Here is an 18,709-nt window from a genome sequence, read left to right on the forward strand (position 1 = left end):
TATTGTGTTCTATCTTTCGTCTGCTTGATTCTGTTGAGTGCTAATACCCAGGAACTGATGGGGTGCGTCCACAGGGATCTGGGTCTGAGTCGAGTGAGTCTGGCCGGGCAGTTTAACAGATGACATGTATCGTGCGGTCCGTAGTTACAATCGGGACATACATCTTGCACGTCGGCATCAATCCTAGCTCTGTGGGAATTGAGGCGGCTGCATCTGCCGGAACGTAATTGAGCCAGAACCACTCTGGTTTGCCGGGGGAGGTCGATTTCTTCGGGTGCAATGGTCGTTCTCCAAGGACTACATTCACCCGGTAGCCAATTACCGCATCTGCTATCGTGTCTGCATGAATGTTGTTTAGACCCGCTTGATATGCCGCTTGATCTAGAGGTTCTCTCTTGTAGCGCTGAACCTTACCCTCTAGATGGTGTAGATCTACCTTAAGGCTTCTGGGCGGTGGGTATCTATCCACAAGATGATGATTTGGATGGTTTCTGCGATAACAGGCCAAAAGGTATTGCTTAGACAGCATGTAGTTATGTCTTCGCACTGGTAGGTTCTTTGTCTCCTAATGGAGGTGGTCCACATGAGAACCGAGGAGACAGCCCGTCGCAGTTCAGAGGGCGGCATTCTGACAGATCTGAATATTATTTCACTGCATGTCACAAAGTTGACGAGACCACACTGGCGCTGCATAACTTACCACAGACCGGCCAATTGCTTTGTACGTGGTCAACAAGGTTTCTGCCAGCGAGATACTTGAGGACCTTGTTTCTACTTATGACTTTATTGCAGATTGCTGTGGCATGTGAGGAGAATGTCAAATGTGACGCCAAGTATTTTGGGACACTTGATGGACGGAATCATTTCTCCATCGACCATCACAGTCAGCTCAGTATTCACCTCAAGCGTATTTGTAGTGAACAGTGTGGCTGAAGATTTGGTGGCGGATATCTTCAGATTTCTTGCAGCGAAATATGAGGCAAGCTCGTTGAGGTAGACGTTCAACCTATCGCAGATGTCATCAATGTGTGGGGGGCCTGATGCCATGATCGTACAATCGTCCGCATATGATACTGTTGTTAATTCATTTGTAGTTTATTCCAGACTTACTGGTAAATTTGAATATGAGTACAATGTAATAGCGAATACAATAAAGAATGAAATATCAAAAAGGAATAGTAAAAACTAATATACATAAAAGGGAAAAGAGAACACAGTGTTGCAATACAAATAATGGTTGTGACTACTTCGTACTTTCCAACACCTCCCCTCGAAGTAGGACGTCCTCTATAGAATCTCGGCCACGCCCAGTTCTCGAATATGTTGTTGATGCTTACTGGAACCAAGGCCCATCGTGAGTACGTCAGCTGTCATATCTTCGGTCCTCTTGTACTCCAATTTAATATAACCAGAATTTCGGTACTGTTGCAAGAACTGATGTCGGACGTCGATATGCTTGGTGCGAGAGTGGTATCCGACGCTTTGTATCAATTTCTGGGCACTCTGACTGTCGTTGAAGATCGTAATGCAGTTTTTCGGCAGTCTGATTCGTCGAAGATACAAGGCCTCCTTTGAAGCCTCTGTAATAGCAAGGAGCTCTGCTTCTGTGCTCGATAAAGCCACGGTCCTCTGTTTTCGAGCTTCCCAACTGATTGCTCCGGAAGACATTATGAAGGCAAATCTGGAGTAGGAGCGTCTATCGGAGAGATTGGAACCCCAATCAGCGTCCACAACCGCATACAATTGAATGTTGCTTTTGGTATACTTTAGTCCATGATCGATCGTCCCTTTAAGATAGCGTAATACCCTCTTGGCGGCCTTCCAATGTTCAGTATTGTAATTCGAATTAAACTGGCTTAAGAAATTTACGGCGTACGCTATATCAGGCCGAGTGCTGACTGCCAAATACATAAGGGCACCGATCAAGCTTTGGTAGGGATGTTTTCGCATTATTGTCGCATCAGGTTCTAAAGGCTTATCTAATTTACATTGTTGTTCTAAAGGTGTCACAACCGTGCAAGAACGGATTCGGTATATTCCTTCTGCTTTAATGACATTTGACCATTCTCCAAATCCTGGTCAAATTCTATGCCCAAACATCTGCTGACCCTCCCAAGGTCCTTCATCTCAAAGGATTCTGCCAAAGACTTCTTTATGTGGCATAGCTGTTCCTTATCGTCCGTGGCTATTAATAAATCATCAACGTAAACAGTGACTAGCGTGATCTTCTCACCTTTCCTGTTTATGAATAAGCAAGGGTCCTGTTTCGATGGTATTAATTCAAGTTGTTGTAATCTGTGACTCAGTTTCTGGTACCACAGTAGGCCTGATTGTCGTAGACCATATATTGCCTTGACGAGTCTGCATACTGGATTTTTATATTTCTTCAAATTCCTGAGCCACGCTTCCGCAATTTCAACGGCTTTCTGATTCTTCTCCTTGCTTGTTCCAACCGTTTCTCCTCGTGACAATTTGTGCAAGACTTCCTCCAAATAATCAGGTACATGCATGAAGACTCTTACCTTAAGATCTCCATTCAGGTATGCTGTCACAAAATCCATCTGATGGATTTCCAGGTCATTTTCGACAGCTACAGCAGACATTAGTCGAATGGTCGACGATCGAACGACGGGTGAGTAGGCCCCCCTGGCCGTTGGGAGCACCCTTTTGCGACTAGACGAGCTTTCTTCTTATCGTCCATTTTAGTGCGAAAAACGAATCTATTGGCAATCACCTTCTTGTCATCTGGTTGTTCGGTAATTTCCCAAGTACCATTTAATATCTGTGCTAAAAATTCGTCTTCAATTGCCAGTCGCCATTTGAGACCATCTGGGGAATTCATCGCCTCGCAACAGGTAGTAGGTTCGTCGTTAAAAACGGCATTAATGAATTCGCAATCTTCAAACCCCTCGAAATCATCCATGTCCTCTTCACTATCCTCTATGGCGTCAGCATTTGTGTTCTGGGTCTGAAATGTATCATTCGCGTTTTGAGATGATGTCTGGGACTGTCGTTCTCGCTGTTCCGGGTACTCCTGTTCTCCTATTGGCATTTCATACTCGTATTGTGGCTCCAAGTCTTCTCTGATTATTGGCTCAAACGCTTCTCCATAAAAGTCTTCTGTAAACTTGACGTCACGGCTAATAATCACATGACGTTTCTTTGGCAACCACAAACGATATGCTTTCGCCTCTTCAGAGTAACCCACCAAAATACATTCATCAGAACGCGAATCCAATTTCCCATTCGTCTTATCCTTGATCAAAACGTATGCCCGGGTGCCAAAAGTTCTCAAGTGTTTAATCGATGGAGTCTTACCTGTCCAAAGTTTTATTGGTAATTTTCCATTCAATGATCTAGTGGGACATCGATTTCTTAAATAATTAGCGGTGTTTACGGCCTCCGCCCAAAATACCGGAGGTACTCCTGCCTGTTTCATCATGCACCTAGCCATCTATAGCAACGTCCGGTTTTTCCTCTCCGACACGCCATTTTGTTGCGGCGTATGAGGTGCCGTCAACCTTCTTCTAATGCCGGCCTTTTCCAGGTAATCATTGAATTCTTTATTTAGATATTCGGTGCCGTTATCCGATTGGAGAAATTTAATCTTCTTGCCAGTTAATAGTTCCGATGAACTCTTAAATTTCTTAAAAGCACTCAGCACGTCAGATTTCTGCTTCAAGAAATGGACTTCACAGTATCGAGAATAGTCGTCGATGAAAGTGACAAAGTACCTTGCGTTCGAATGTGAATTAACTCTCATGGGGCCACAGACATCACTATGAACCTGTTGTGCTTTTATGTTGAATAAAACACTTTAGTTCTAATAACTAATTAAATGAAATGATTTATTATCGCTTAAGTTGACTGTTGCACAAATACTACTTAACTCTACAAAGCTAGACAAAGGAATGCAAAAAATTAAGTGACGCTTGTGCGAGGCGGTTGCAAAGTATGAGCGTCTCTTTCTACCATCGTCTCATGTCGTCGCTGTTGCACGTTGCAAGCATTATGTTTGTAGGGTTACCCCCTAACATCTCCCTTCTGAAATCTGAAGCGGGGAGCGTGATATTGGATCTACAGGTTGTCTTCTGGTAACTATACGTTGCGGTGCCCAATTTGGTGAAGATGGTGGTGTAGCAAAATCTTCATTCGGCTGTATAGGTGATATGTTGAATTCTTCCAGTAGAAGGTCCAGTGGTAATACTGACGAAGAGGTTTCGTTGTTGGATGTGCCTGCATCTCTTGAACGCAGTTGATTGGCATGTGCTCTAACGAGTATTTTTCTGTTTCCTACTTCGATTAATGTATTGTAGACTACCTTACCAATTCTTTCGATGACTTCTCCAGGAACCCAAGAACTTTTGTTGCCTTTGAAGTTTTTGGCGTAGACTAGATCTCCGTGGTTGAAAGATCTAGGACGTGTACCGTGCTTCCTGTTGTATTCCTTCTCCATTTGTTCATTGAATTTCGGTTGGCTTGGAGTTGGTTTCAAGATAGCATCAAAGACTGTTCTCATTTTTCTGCCAATGAAGGTCTCGGCTGGAGTCTTCGAATCAGGTGTGTTAGGATTTGGCGTTGAACGATATACTTCTAAGAACGTTTGAAGCGCTTTGGTAGTTTCTTCCCCTTCGAACTTTTTTAATGCGCGTTTAAGCGTGTCGACGAAACGTTCTGCTTGTCCATTAGAGCTGGGGTGAAATCTCACTGTTCTTGTATGTACGATCGCTCTTTCTTTGCACCATGTTTGAAACTGTTCAGAGCAAAACTGGGTGCCATTGTCTGAAACAATTTGTTCTGGATTACCGAACAAAGCACAATATTCGGTAAGTATCCTTATGGTTGCGAATGACGTAATTGTTGATGTTTCATATATCGCTGGATATTTCGAATATGAGTCGATGATTACCAGGAAATATTTGTTATTGACAGGACCGGCGTAATCGATGTGTATCCTCTCAAGTGGGCGAGACGTAATTGGCCAAGAGCAAAGATTGGTCTTTACAGGACTTTTTGCTGCTTTTTGACAGTTTAGACATTTTCGAACATATTCCTCAATATGTTTGTCAATGTTTGGCCAATACACGTAACTTCGTGCTATCGATTTGCTCCTTTCGGAAGACAAGTGTCCTCTGTGAAGTTGTTTGAGAACTTTCTGGTGAAATATGCCTGGAACCACGATCCTTGTGTTGAACATTAGACAGCCATCTACCATCGCGAGCGATTCCTTGCGGTTGAAGAAAGGAATGACGGCAGGGTCAATGTTCTTACTGCTTTCTGGCCAACCAGTTTTGAGATATTTGATGACATGTTGTATAACATCGTCTTTGGCTGTAGCGCTGGCTATAATCTCGAACGAAACTGGAATTGCTGCCATACTCTCAGTTAGTTCATGTCGTACATCTTTCTCGAATGACACGGAGGCCACGATGTAGTCATCGGATGGTTTCTCATGGTCACTGATGAGTCTGGAAAGAACGTCTGCATGACCAAAGTCTTTAGTGTTGGTGTATGAGATGTCAAAGTCGTATGCCAAAAGAATCAAAGCCCAACGTTGAAGTCGGTTTGCGGTATACACCGGGATTCCCTTTTTTGAGCCGAAGATCGTTAGTAGGGGCTTATGATCTGTGTGCAAGAAAAACTTGCGCCCAAATAACATCTTATGGAACCGTTGTACCGCGAAGATTAGAGCTAAACCTTCCTTTTCTATTTGGCTGTAGTTCCTCTCTGCCGGTGTGAGAGATCTTGAAATGTGATGAATTGCCTTCATGTCACCGGTCGGGAATGTGTGGTATATCACTGCACCAATACCATGCGAAGAAGCGTCGGCTGCAACATGTACTGGTAAGTCAGGGTTGTAATGAGTTAAAAGAAGAGGCGATGAAAGAATCTTCTTGAACTCGTCCAATGAATTTTGACATTCTGGAGTCCATTGAAACTTCTGGTCTTTCTTCAGTAGGTCATCAAGAGGTTTGCGTAAATTCCTCATGTTGTTGACAAATTTACCGTAATGGTTGATGGAACCTAATAGACTTCGAACTTCGGTGATATTCTGGGGTACCTTCAAGTTTTGTATGGCGCTGATCTTGTTGGAATCTGGTCGAATTCCCTCTCTGTCAATAACTTGTCCCAGATATGTAATTTGGTTTTTGAAAAATTGGCATTTTTCAAATTTGAGTTTGAAACCAAATTCTTGAATTCTCTGTAAAAGCAAATTGAGATTAGTAATGTGATCAGAAATTGACTTACTGGCTAGCATGATATCGTCAATGTATGCTTTTGCGCCTTCAATGCCACTGCAAAGTTGATCCATTATTCGCTGGAATGCCCCTGGTGCTGATTTGATGCCTGGGGTCAAACGATTGAATCTATACAGACCCTTGTGGGTGTTAATAGTAAGAAGCTCCTTACTATCGTCTTGGACCTCCACTTGAAGATAGGCGTCTGATAGATCAAGATGACTGAAAATAGAAGCGTTGTGGCAATCCGAAAGTATCTCCTCCGGGGTAGGTAACGGATATTGATTTGGCTCGACGATCGAATTTAGACCAGTTGAGTAATCTGCGCAAATTCGAATCTTTCCGTTCCGTTTGCTCACTACTATTGGAGCTGCATACCTTGAAGAGTCCACAGGTGTGATTATGTTTGCCTTTTGTAGCCTGTCCAGTTCATTCTCGATTTCAATACTTGCCGCATACGGTACTGGACGTTTTGAAACGAAAATTTCCCTTGCGTTGGGCAGTAATTGAATTTTGACTTTTGTCTTGGTGCAGAGACCAAGCGTTGAGTTGTCAAACACGACTGGATAGTTTGATTTCAATGCTGCGACTTCGTCATCAAAAGATATTTGACGACACCACGTCGATATTGGTTTGTCCCAAAGTCCAAATGCTTGTATCCAGTCGATACCCATGATGTTGAGTTGATCAACGTCTGTGATGTAGCATTGTAAAGACTTGGTGGTGTTGTTGATAGTGACGTCTACGTTGAACTTTGCGAGAAGTTTGATGCTGTTAGTGTTAGCGTCACTAGCGCTGTCTGTGGTGGTGTGAGCTTCTGGTTCACCGATTTGTTCCCAAGTTGATTTCGATATGATGGAAATGTCTGATGCTGTATCCACTTGTAGCTTCACAGGCTTGTTGTTGAAATTGGCATTTACGTACTTACGGAGTTTTTGAAAACTGAGCTGCTTGGTTGTGAACACGGCTTTTGTGCGAAAACTGTTTTTCGTCTTTTTGGCATTCTTCGAATGTTTGTTGTTGTTGTGTGATGTGTTTAGACTTTTGCAATAGTCCTCCTTATGGCCTCTCTGATGACATCTGGTGCACTTGTGATCTCGGTAAGGGCAGTATTTTACGTAGTGTAAATCTCCGCAAAACCAGCAAGGTGTTTTTGGTTTTCGGTCTGCATGATTTGGATCGGCTTTCGGTTTCTTAACAGCACATATTACCTTTGGTTGGTGTTCTATCAGCGTGTTGTCAGCTTTTAGATCAAGGATCCTTTGTGTTGCGTCTACCAGTTTGTCCAAGTTCATGCTGTCGTTTTCCTCATCGAGCATTTTGAGAAGACGTATGCGAATGTCATTGTCTCTGCTAGACTTGAGTCCTAGCACAAAGATGAGACACTTGAATTGATTGATTTGCAATTCATTCATCTTAAACAATTCGCACTGCAAGTTGACGCGACTTGCATACTCTTTGAAGTCCTCGTTGTCTACCTTTGCAAGTTGTAAGCACCTGTAGCGTTGTGCGACTTGAGTTTCCGTTTTTCCGAAAAGCTTGTTGAGTCTGTCAACTGTATCACTAAGCGACATTTCTGTAGGTTTCTTTGGCAAAACGTAGTTGGTGAATCGTTCGTGCACTTGGTTCGACATCTTTCTCCAGAGAAGAGCCACTTTGTCATGTTCCTCTAGAGAACTCGCTTCCTTTTCGAACACATGTACGAAACGGTTGTACCACGCTTGGAAAATCAGACCACTTTCTGGCTCATATACAAAGTCAGTCATTGAGTGTGCCAATGATTCCATGAGTGCAGCTTTCGACGTGCATGAATTTGCTTGTGAATTTGTTTGTGAATTCGTCTTTGATGCGGATGCTTCATTTCCTTTGACAAATTCTGCAAGTTGTTGAAGCAATTGCGTTTGCAAATTCATAGCCTTTTGCTGTTCTGCCAACAGATTAACAATTTTCTCGTCGGTCATGTTGTGAAATTCTTATTGGAATGTGATGAAATTCCTGTTGGGGTGTGATGAAATTCCTGAAATTTACCGATGCTTCCCCGACACCACAATGTTGTTGTAGTGTGTAGCTGAATTTGCACTGATGCCACTATTGTTGTAGTGGTGTAATTTCTTCCGACAATTTTTTTGTTACCACTATTGCGTTGTGGCGTAAAAACTTTGATAATCCGTTTTCGAAAATCTTTGTCACTACTATTGTTGATAGTAGCGTGGAATTCCTTGATGTATTTTTTTTTCGATTATACTCGTCACCACTATTGGTGTTAGTGGGGTGGAATTCCTTGATGTATGTTCTCGACTATCCTCGTCGCCACTATTGTTGTGCTTTTATGTTGAATAAAACACTTTAGTTCTAATAACTAATTAAATGAAATGATTTATTATCGCTTAAGTTGACTGTTGCACAAATACTACTTAACTCTACAAAGCTAGACAAAGGAATGCAAAAAATTAAGTGACGCTTGTGCGAGGCGGTTGCAAAGTATGAGCGTCTCTTTCTACCATCGTCTCATGTCGTCGCTGTTGCACGTTGCAAGCATTATGTTTGTAGGGTTACCCCCTAACAGAACCACTTCCAATAATTCACTGGTACGATTATCACCTCGACTGCTGAAACTATTTCGTGTCTGTTTCTCACTCAAGCACACCGCACATGTTGACAATCGTTGGCCTTTCTTGATTTCAATCCCATGTGCGCCCTTAGTATCGGCAAGCAATTTCAAATCATGTTCATTAAGATGGCCTAATTTCTGGTGCCACAGGTCGATCTCACCTATTTTCTCTTCAGCTGAATTAACAGAGTCAATCGAGTTTATAAAGTAAAGATTACCTTTACGAGTTGCTCTGCAAACTTCATTTTTACCGTCCATTATAAAGGCTTCATCCCTATGGAAGTGCACCTGGTATCCCTTGTTCGTCAGTTTTGAGATGGACAGCAAATTGGTGCGTAAATCTTTAACATACATTACGTCTCTTATTATAAAAGGTTGCATTTGCCCTTTGTTAGCAACTTTTATTTTGACGTCACCAATACCAGATATTTCGCTCATCTCACCGTTTGCCAAACATAAGCTTTTCCTTATGCTTTTCATTTTCACAAACCCTTCTTTGTATGCGCTCATATGAGAGGTGCAGCCGCTATCCAAACACCATTCGCTAGAGATGTCAAAACAATTTAATGTCACATCAACACAATCAAACAGCGACTTCTCTTTTCTGCCCTCGCTCTCCTCAGCATGGTTTGCGTTTTGTTTTGATCTGCAGTTTCTGGCATAATGCCCAAATCTTCCACATTTGAAACAACCCTGTTTTTGCCTTTGCTTTTGTGCCTTTGCATTTTCGACTTTATCCTCTCTCGCCACTCTTTCAAATTTTCCGTTGACGTTGTTTTTCTTTGGCCTTACATACATTGCATTTTGCTCATCTCGTTCTGTTTTTGCTTTACGTGATTGGTCCTCTTCGAGTATTTTCACTCTCAACACATCGGGCGTTGGCAGTGCATCCCTTGTCTCCAATGCAAATCGAAATGTCTCGAACGAGTCTGGCAAGCTGTACAGAAGCAAAATGGCCAGTAAATCATCTCCGATGGTTACATTGATTTCTTTGAGTTTGGTCACTGATCGCGAGCACTCTCACCCTCCTTCATACGTGCCAAAGCAACACGCTTTAGTAACGTTGCCTTCCTGGCAGGCCCCTTCGACTGGAATGTGGACTCCAATTTCAGCCATATATCCCTAGATGTTTTACATTCGGATATGAGCCCCAATTCCGATGGTGCCATTGATAAAATATCCGCGCTAGCTTTCTGGTCGGCGATCTTCCATTTCTCGATTTCGGCAGCTTCAGCTAACGGGCATTGTGATGCGCCACTGACATATGCCCACAAGTCATTTTTTATAACAATTGCACGAATTTGCAATTTCCATGTATCGTAATTCTGGGAATTTAAAGGCTCAATCCGTATTACGTTGCCCGACATAGTTATTTTTCATAACCGTACTCTTCGCAAATAAAAATCGATTTAATTCTTTACGCGTCTTCTTGAAAACGGAGCCTGGGCCCATAACCTGTTGTTAATTCATTTGTAGTTTATTCCAGACTCACTGGTAAATTTGAATATGAGTACAATGAAATAGCGAATACAATAAAGAATGAAATATCAAAAGGAATAGTAAAAACTAATATACATAAAAGGGAATAGAGAACACAGTGTTGCAATACAAATAATGGTTGTGACTACTTCGTACTTTCCAATATTATCCCCATCGAAATACACGTCTTATTGAAGCGTATTTAGGTGGGTGGGCCGACCCCAGACTCTGTCCCAAATGTGTATATCAGATTCGTAGTCAACTCGCAAAGACCTTACATTTTATACCCATTTATGACGTTGGAGATTCATTCCGTTCCGGCGGTTTTTGTAGTTGGAGAGGGCCCGTTGACACTTTGGACCAAATTCTTATAACAGATGTGTACTCAACTTCCAAACAACCTACGTTTCGTACCCATATTGTCCCAATCGGTAAATATGTCCTGGTGAGGGGTTTTTGGGTGATGGGGGGCGCCTCAGCTACCAAGGAATTTATGTCAGATTTGTACTCTACTTTTAAATACATTTCATTTGATAACCATATTGCCCAAAGCAGTAAAAGTGTCTTGCTGGGTGTTTTTTCTTTTTTTTAATGTTGGGGTACCCCTTTTCACTAAAGGTGACATTCTTTTTTTTTACCAAATTCGTACTCTACTCTTAAATACCTTTCATCTGATACCCATATTGTCCCAGTCGGTAAACATGTCCGTTCGGGTAGGTTTTGAGATAGGGCGTCCGTCCCCCCAGGTAAGATGACCCCAAAATGTTATACCAATTTCGTGTTTTTGGGGTACCATGAGGTGCCATAGAAAATTTCGCTTAAATTGAAGGATCCATCTCCGAGATCTGGCGTTTTTAAAAATAGGGGTAAGGGGGAGGGTCCGCTGAAGAGTTTCTATCTCATTTACTCTCAGAAGTCGGCAAGTTTGAGGTTGCCACATACACCCCCCTCTCTAGTGACCAAGTCAGGAAGTTCTTGGAACGACACACTTTTGCGAGATGGACGTGGTTGTGTGCTGGAAGGTAGTTGTAGTAGTTCATTATCAATCGCTGGTGAATCTCGAACTGAAGACGTCATGTTTTGAGACGATGATGGAATAGTCTCAGATCTCGACGTTGCATCTTGCGTTGGCTGAGGTTCTTGATGTTCTTTTACCAGTTGTTCAGAATTATCGATGATGAAAGCCGGTCTCAGGCGGTCAACGGATATGCTAACATTCTTCTTCTTGTCATATATTCGCTCTGAAATCCTTTAAACTATTTCGAATGGTCCACCATAAGGTGGTTCAAGAGGTTCTCTAACAGCATCTGTGCATAGAAAAACATGAGTACAATCCTTAAGATTCTTAAATATGAACTTTTTACTCTTGTTGTGAGACGAGACTGGAACTATTGGCAAGAAATTGCAATGATCACAAAGTTTCTTTAAAAATTCTGAAGATTCTGCAGGAATGTTTGATTGGCTGAAGAACTCGTGGGCTAATCGTACATGTCCGCCATATAGAAAGTCAGCTGGCGAAGCTTGTAGATCTTCTTTAAAAGCCGTTATTAAACCTATAATTAGCGTAGGAAGTACTTCAACCCAAGACGTATTACTGTGACACATTAATCCAGCTTCAAAAGATCTGTGCCATCTTTCTGTCATCCCGTTTGAGTGGGGAATGATAGGCTGTTGTCCTCGTTCGTTGAGATCCAGTTCAATTAACAAGTGCTTTGAATAATCCAGATTCGAATTGGGCTCCTTGATCTGTTGTTATAACCCTAGAACAACCAAAACGTGAAATCCAATTTGACCAAAATACTGTTGCTAACATGTCTTTCAAGGCCACTGCTTCTGGCCAACGCGAAAAACGATCTAACATTGTGAGGTAATATCTGAAGTCGGTTATGTTTTAATCTTGGATCTTTGGCACGAAAGACAGACGCGTACCCAATTTAACATTTGCTTCTTCATTCCAGGTCAAATGTATCTTTCACGAATCTGTTGGAAACTAGCACGTCCACCAAGATCTCTACACGATCGAGTTACGATCTTTACTTTAGCGTTCAGGCGATGTGATAAATATTCAGGCTACGGTTGTGGCTTTAACATTGTGTCGTGGACCCTGGTTTTGTGCTGCCAAAGTTGTGGCTACCTTCGTTGATCATGTGTGGCCATAGCATTGGTTGTGTGGTCATTGAGTAAACCAAGTTGACGTGACCGTGCTTGCTTGCACCTGTTGTTGTTGCCACCCGCGGCAAAGACGGCAGCCACAGTCTCTTGGCAATGTGTTCTGTAAATGACAAAAATTATAGACACCGAACTTTCAGAATTATTTAAACAACACGGCTTACCTGTCCTGCGTTGCGCACCCTGCACTGCTCTTGAGCCGATCTTCTGGACTATGATTCACTGTCTCTTATCAGCCTCACTTTAGTTTTCTTCCGATGGTACCCGAAGTAATTTTGCAGCACCTCACTTGCCAGACAATTGACGAAAAAGGAAAAAATAATCGGATGTCGCCATGTTGCCATTTTTTTTTTTGTTTAAAGTTGCGTCAACCCAAAGGTAGGGTAGACAATTTGGCCTATCAAAAGATGTAAAGCGCCAACTCCAATGTTGCCATTTTCTTCTCCTTATAACCCCGCTGCAACCAACTTCATTCATTCAAGATTGAATATTGCAGCGTTGTATTGCCAGTAATCGATCAAGGTAATATCCCGATAATTCATGGGGTCTTGTCACAAGGTGACACTAATTAGTGACGGGGCAGGCAAACCCTGGCACGGCACTGTCTTTATTTTTTCTCACAAAGTCTTTAACTTAATTTTTCGTCTGTGAATCTCAAGAAAAGAAGAATTATTTTTTAACTCCAACAACCGTATTTTTCATTAGCTCCTTTCTTTAAAATTATAACACCACGTATTTCGTCCTCATCACAGATAGACTAATGTTGTTGTTGTTGTGACCGAATGAACTGTTGTAGTGGTTATTTCCAGGTTGCCAATTCTGTTGTTGGTTTGAAAGTCAAAATCTTCGAGTTTTTGAAGACTAGGGATTTCGATTGTGGAGTTTACGGAAATGTTGCTGTTTGGAATGTGGAATTAGTCACAGTATGCATCGGTATCATCGTGGTATATTATACCATTTATTGAGACGTCGCAGTTCTATAAATGCACCAGTGCTGTATCTTTTACTGGGAGAGTCTTAATGATGGAATCTGAGGGGTAAAATTTCGGTCAAACTGGTGTGATTGGGGTCGCTTTGATCTGCTGAAAGCGGTTCTCATACGATTTGTATTGGGAATAGTATTTGACTGTTCCTTGATACAGCAAGATAATGTTTCTGCCAGTGAATGCGGTTGCATAGCTCTTACCCTGGACCCTAGTGGTTCGTTTAGGCCACTAAGGAAGGAGTTCAAACACATCTCGGAATAGAGGGACTTTTTGGTGTTTATTACACCAGTTTCTTTTTCATGAATAAGTATGTTATTACAAAAAGATGATTGAATTTCTAATCTATCTCCCCGTAGAATGGCTCAATAGCTTTATTGTATTGCCTGATATTGTGTAAGTCTATTATTAGAGATGTTTCAGTCCGTTTGTCTGAGTAGGGTGCCATACATGTTAAGGACCTCATTGGCCTGTCCATCGATTTTGTTTCGTACAGCCCTAAGTAAAATTTGACCGTAAGGAGTATTATCTGTCCCGCATATGTACAAAAGGATTTCCTCGACGTTATTGAGGAATTCGTAATAGAGTTTCTGGTTTACACGACTTGTTCTAATTTTACAATAGTCCAAAATTTATTAATATTCTGATATTGAGACCTGATTCAAATTGCTTGCATGGTGTAAGTGACTATGGCTCCTGACATACGGCGCGTGTTGGAGAAATGCATGTCATGCACTTCTTGTGTGTCGCCGGGGTAAATGACTGGGTTCACAGTTGTAAGCTTAAGGTGGATGTTGGAGCAATGCAATTCAGCAGTCAATTGCCAGTAGCCTCATGTTGACTAAAACAGGAGCTCACACATTTTATTTATTAATTTATGTAACTGAGTAGTATGTTAATCCCAATTATTTTTTTTTATCAGATATGTCGCTAGCTTGTTAATTATCTGGCATTATAATTCCACCATAAACTTGTGGAAAAGGTTTTTTGTATTTTATTCGACTACTGTTCATTTTGTCGTAATTGAAAAAAATAGGCGAACTGCTTTGTTTATATAACTTAAATTAAATTCATTCAAATAAAGTAATGAAATAGATAAATATTAAGTATAAAAAACCGATTACTGGCTTAGATGTATGTCCATAGTGGCATGGGGCGGATTAATATCTGCACCCTCTTTTCAACCTAACATAACCTATAAAAAGGATTTATCGTCGCTTAATCGTCCGATTTTCGAGTTGAAATGTGCACCGTGCCGTAGTTACTCACAAACTAATGTCTTCCATTTCTCTTACTCTTCCTGACACTTCTCATAACAGGGTTGTATCTTACGTAAATGGATTGAAATATGAAGGGGGGTTTACACTTGTTTGGCAATTTAAAGGCTGAATACAAAAAGACTAGTTTATTACTATTACTATTTTGGGTCACAACAATCCACCGGCAGTATGTACACGTTGTATAGCTCTGTCTCGGCAGTGCCGGACCTGGCTGCCATCCCCATACATTCCATTTAGTGGTCACTAGCACCAGTCCAATCCCCACCTCTACTCCTTAAGCAATCCTTATCTAGCACATTGTTTTCGTGACAAATGTGCAGGCAGTAGGTGTTTAAAAGGAAAACAGGCCCTAAACACCTGATCACCTTGGGGAAAAAAACAAAAATTTCGCTGCCACAATTTGGCGGTAGGGAATAACAACCTTTTACCTGTTTATTTTTTCATAATGAGATTTGTTGAGTATATTGTGCATTCAAGTCAGTAGAGGGGCTAGGCCTGTCAAGCATAATTTGACTGGAACCGGGATGTGTGTTCCGCATCATTGTCTGCATAAGGTAGCATTGTATTCTCTAATATGTTTTTGTATCCAAATCGGTATCAGTAATATGATATATTGCACCAAAGTCATACCAAGAGAAAAAGCCTCTTACCATTATGTTGCCACCCCCGTGACTTACTGTTTGTTTTTATAAACCATCCATGACATTCCTTTCCCTTGGGGCGACGAACATTCCTGATATAGTCATTGCCAAATAAATTTATTTTGGCTTCATCACTCCACAAGATATTTTCAATCCCATGGCAGCCGGTTGTACATACCGGATTGACCCGATGGAGATCTTCTTCGGCAAGGGCTGCCGCCTCAGTGTATAACACACTGCTACAACAACAATAACAACAAGATATTTTCCATGATCACGGCCCACATTGGTTCAAGAGTGGCCGAAATTCATTTTTTTCATGTTCGCCGATTTGGATAATTTTTTGGTATTTTGTTGTCAGATAGTTGAATATTATGATTCCGTAATATTAGGCTGATATATTTAGTATTTCTTTGGACAGACACGCTCCAAGTTCATATATGTTCGCTTGTTTAAAATGGCATGCAAATTTACTGTATATTCAATCTTTTGGTACAATCACAGTAAACTTATCATTTGACTTTGTTGTATATTTTCGTAAATGGCAATTGTCATAGATGAGATTTGCATTAAAAAAAGTTGGAAAAAGTGCCACATAAAAAATTTCGTAGAACAAAATATAAACAACATCAAAATTTCAATGTTCATCAACTTCAGTGGACTGCATGTTTTTAGCGCTGTGGAGCGCTGTTTAACGAAAGACGTCAAATTACAGCTTGAAGTCTCAGCTAAAAGCTAAAAAAAAATTCAGCTGCTCATACCTGCTCCTTTCCAAAAGAAACAGTAAAAACTATAAAGTGATAAAGTAAGAAAACGTGAATTTTCGTTCATGCTTGTTGTTGTTGTTGCCATAATTCTTTACTGTTAACAACAATAGAAGATCAAGCGATAGACTATTAGGTGCTGTGTTATCATTCATTTATTATGTTGTTGCATGCAATAACAACTACACATTATGTCTTGCTCTCTTTATTGCACAAAATCTTTTCCGTTAGAGCTTAATAAGTAATACATTAAGTACCAACAACAATATACAGTTTCTGATTTAAATTTCTGCTTTTGGGTATACATTTCTAATATTATTGATATGCTAATTGACATTACATTGGCAAGTGCAGTGATAAGAGGTGTGTTTTTAAGTGATATCAAGATTTAATTTTATTAATTATGGAAAATGTAACAATTTCTTATTTAAATATTTGCGAAATATTAATTGATAACAACAGTGATATTGATGTTACTGTCGAAGTCATTGCAAATAGCAATGAAGGAATGACTGCTGAGGATGTTGAAGTCTTTACTGGATTTTTGAAAAAAAACTTTTTTACAAAGTTCAAAGATAGATGGCAAAAAGCAAGACGCATAAAAACCAGATTTCTTGATCTTAATGAAAATTGGCTGAAAAATGTCTACAAAGTGTGCAAATATACCGCAAACAATGAAGCACCAAGCTGTTCAAATATGGTTAAACGTGGACGTCCAGCAAAAGCCTTCGAGGATTGCCAACCGCGAACAAAGAGGACAAAGGTACAAGATTTTTGTGAAAACACCTCAATGGTGTTGATATCGTCTGCCGCAAAAAAAAGTGAGTGTTTAGACAAATCCATTAAGGCGTTCACCCCGGAGAAGGCACTTGGGCTGATACTTGATGCTTCGTTGTCAAAGCATCAATATGAGGTTTTGCGCAGTTCAGCTAGAGAAATTGGATTCGACATTTACCCATCCTACCATCAGGTACTGGAAGCAAAAAAAAAATGCTATCCTGCAAATGTTCAGGTGCAAGAAAGTTGTAGCAAAGTTTCTCTACAACAGTTATTAGATCATACAGTAACCAGGATTTTGATGACAAAAACCGAGAATGAGGTGACAGAACTCCCCAACGAACTGCAAATGTTCTCAAAATGGGGCTGTGACGGAAGTTCGGGACACAGTGAATACCATCAAAAATTCACAGATCCAAATGACTCCGATAAATATATGTTCTTAACGTCACTTGTTCCATTGACCCTCACAGAGCGTAATAATATGTCAACAATGTGCTGGAGAAATACAGAGCCATCATCAACTAGATTTTGCCGACCGTTAAAATTTGAATTTATACAAGAAACAGCTGAAGTTATAAATTCAGAGGTCAGTCGTGTTAATGACGAAATAAAAAATTTAAGAAATACTGTCGTTGAATTGCATAGCAGAAACTTCAATATTTCTCACACACTGAAATTAACAATGATTGATGGGAAAGTAGCTACTACGATTTCTGGAAGTTCATCTATGGCGGTTTGCTTCATATGTGGAGCAAAGCCCACAGAAATGAATAATTTAGATGCGGTGATTTTGAGGAAATGTTCGGAAGAAGCAGTTGCGTTTGGTATTTCTCCCTTGCATGCGAGAATCAAATTTATGGAGTGCATTCTGCACATTTCTTACCGTCTAAGTTTCAAAAAATGGAGAACAGATAGTTACACAAAAATTGAAATGGCGGCAAATAAAGCTGAAATTGGGAAGAGATTAAAGTTGACACTGGGCATAAATGTGGACGCGGTGAAGCAAGGTATGGGCACAACAAACGATGGCAATACGGCAAGAAGGTTTTTCGAAAATCCAGCCAAAACTGCAGACGTAATTGGAATAAAAGAAGAGTTAATACATAGATTTAAAATTATTTTGGCCGCAATAAATTGTAATGCAGCAGTCGACACTAGCAAATTTCATATATATTGCATGGATACTGCCAAGTTGTTTGTTGATCTCTATGGCTGGTACTACATGCCTGTAACTGTGCATAAGATTCTGGTGCATGGTAGCAAAATTATAGCAGAAGCTATTCTGCCAATAGGTATGTCTCTATTTAAAGGCCCTTATTCAATGATTTAATTTTCATTTTTTACATTTTAATTGATTGTTTGTATCAGGTATGCTGTCCGAAGAAGCTCAGGAAGCGAGGAATAAAGATTATAGAGCCTATAGATTACATCATTCGCGAAGAATTGGACGTGTAGCCACTAATGAAGATGTAATGCATAACCTTTTATTGTCTTCAGACCCATTTATAAATAGATTTCGCTCAAAGCTGCAAATCAAAAAATTGGAGTACGATAATGATGTTAAAAAATTATTAAAAGACTATGCTTAATTTATTTATTCATGTTTTTTCTATGGGAGGTGGCCGTAAAAGTGGGCGGATCAGGTATATATTTTCAGGAGCCCATTCTACAATTATAATAATTACTTTTTGTGAAAATTGAATTGATGCATTAAAAATTAAAAGTGGGCGGATATTTTTCAAATTTCACACAAATGATTCTGA

The 18,709-nt window shown here is 40.5% G+C and overlaps 3 protein-coding genes across 5 annotated transcripts; 1 reads left to right on the forward strand and 2 right to left on the reverse strand.

Annotated features, from left to right (window-relative positions):
- Positions 1 to 3,454: 3,454 nt before the first annotated feature.
- On the reverse strand, positions 3,455 to 8,200 carry LOC131996210 (uncharacterized protein K02A2.6-like). Its single transcript, XM_059365680.1, has 2 exons — positions 4,082 to 8,200; positions 3,455 to 3,787 (listed from the first exon to the last, which is right to left on the reverse strand). Exons 1-2 carry the CDS (start codon positions 8,198 to 8,200, stop codon positions 3,455 to 3,457), a joined length of 4,452 nt encoding a protein of 1,483 aa, XP_059221663.1.
- Positions 8,201 to 11,580: 3,380 nt separating this feature from the next.
- Positions 11,581 to 12,190, reverse strand: LOC131996211 (uncharacterized). Its single transcript, XM_059365681.1, has 2 exons — positions 12,131 to 12,190; positions 11,581 to 12,075 (listed from the first exon to the last, which is right to left on the reverse strand). The coding sequence occupies exons 1-2, from the start codon at positions 12,188 to 12,190 to the stop codon at positions 11,581 to 11,583; spliced, it is 555 nt and encodes a 184-aa protein (XP_059221664.1).
- Positions 12,191 to 15,690: 3,500 nt separating this feature from the next.
- LOC131996395 (uncharacterized) lies at positions 15,691 to 18,539 on the forward strand. 3 transcript variants are annotated; one of them, XM_059366054.1, is made up of 3 exons: positions 15,691 to 16,529; positions 16,629 to 18,238; positions 18,315 to 18,539. In XM_059366054.1, exons 2-3 carry the CDS (start codon positions 16,675 to 16,677, stop codon positions 18,533 to 18,535), a joined length of 1,785 nt encoding a protein of 594 aa, XP_059222037.1. In that variant the 5' UTR covers positions 15,691 to 16,529; positions 16,629 to 16,674; the 3' UTR covers positions 18,536 to 18,539. The 3 variants fall into 3 exon arrangements, with proteins under 3 accessions (XP_059222037.1, XP_059222038.1, XP_059222036.1); XM_059366055.1 differs by having other exon boundaries at positions 15,691 to 15,748; XM_059366053.1 differs by having other exon boundaries at positions 15,691 to 18,238.
- The last annotated feature ends 170 nt before the right edge of the window (positions 18,540 to 18,709 follow it).

The sequence above is a fragment of the Stomoxys calcitrans genome, chromosome 3, assembly GCF_963082655.1.
Source record: "Stomoxys calcitrans chromosome 3, idStoCalc2.1, whole genome shotgun sequence".
Taxonomy (NCBI): Eukaryota; Metazoa; Arthropoda; class Insecta; order Diptera; family Muscidae; genus Stomoxys; species Stomoxys calcitrans.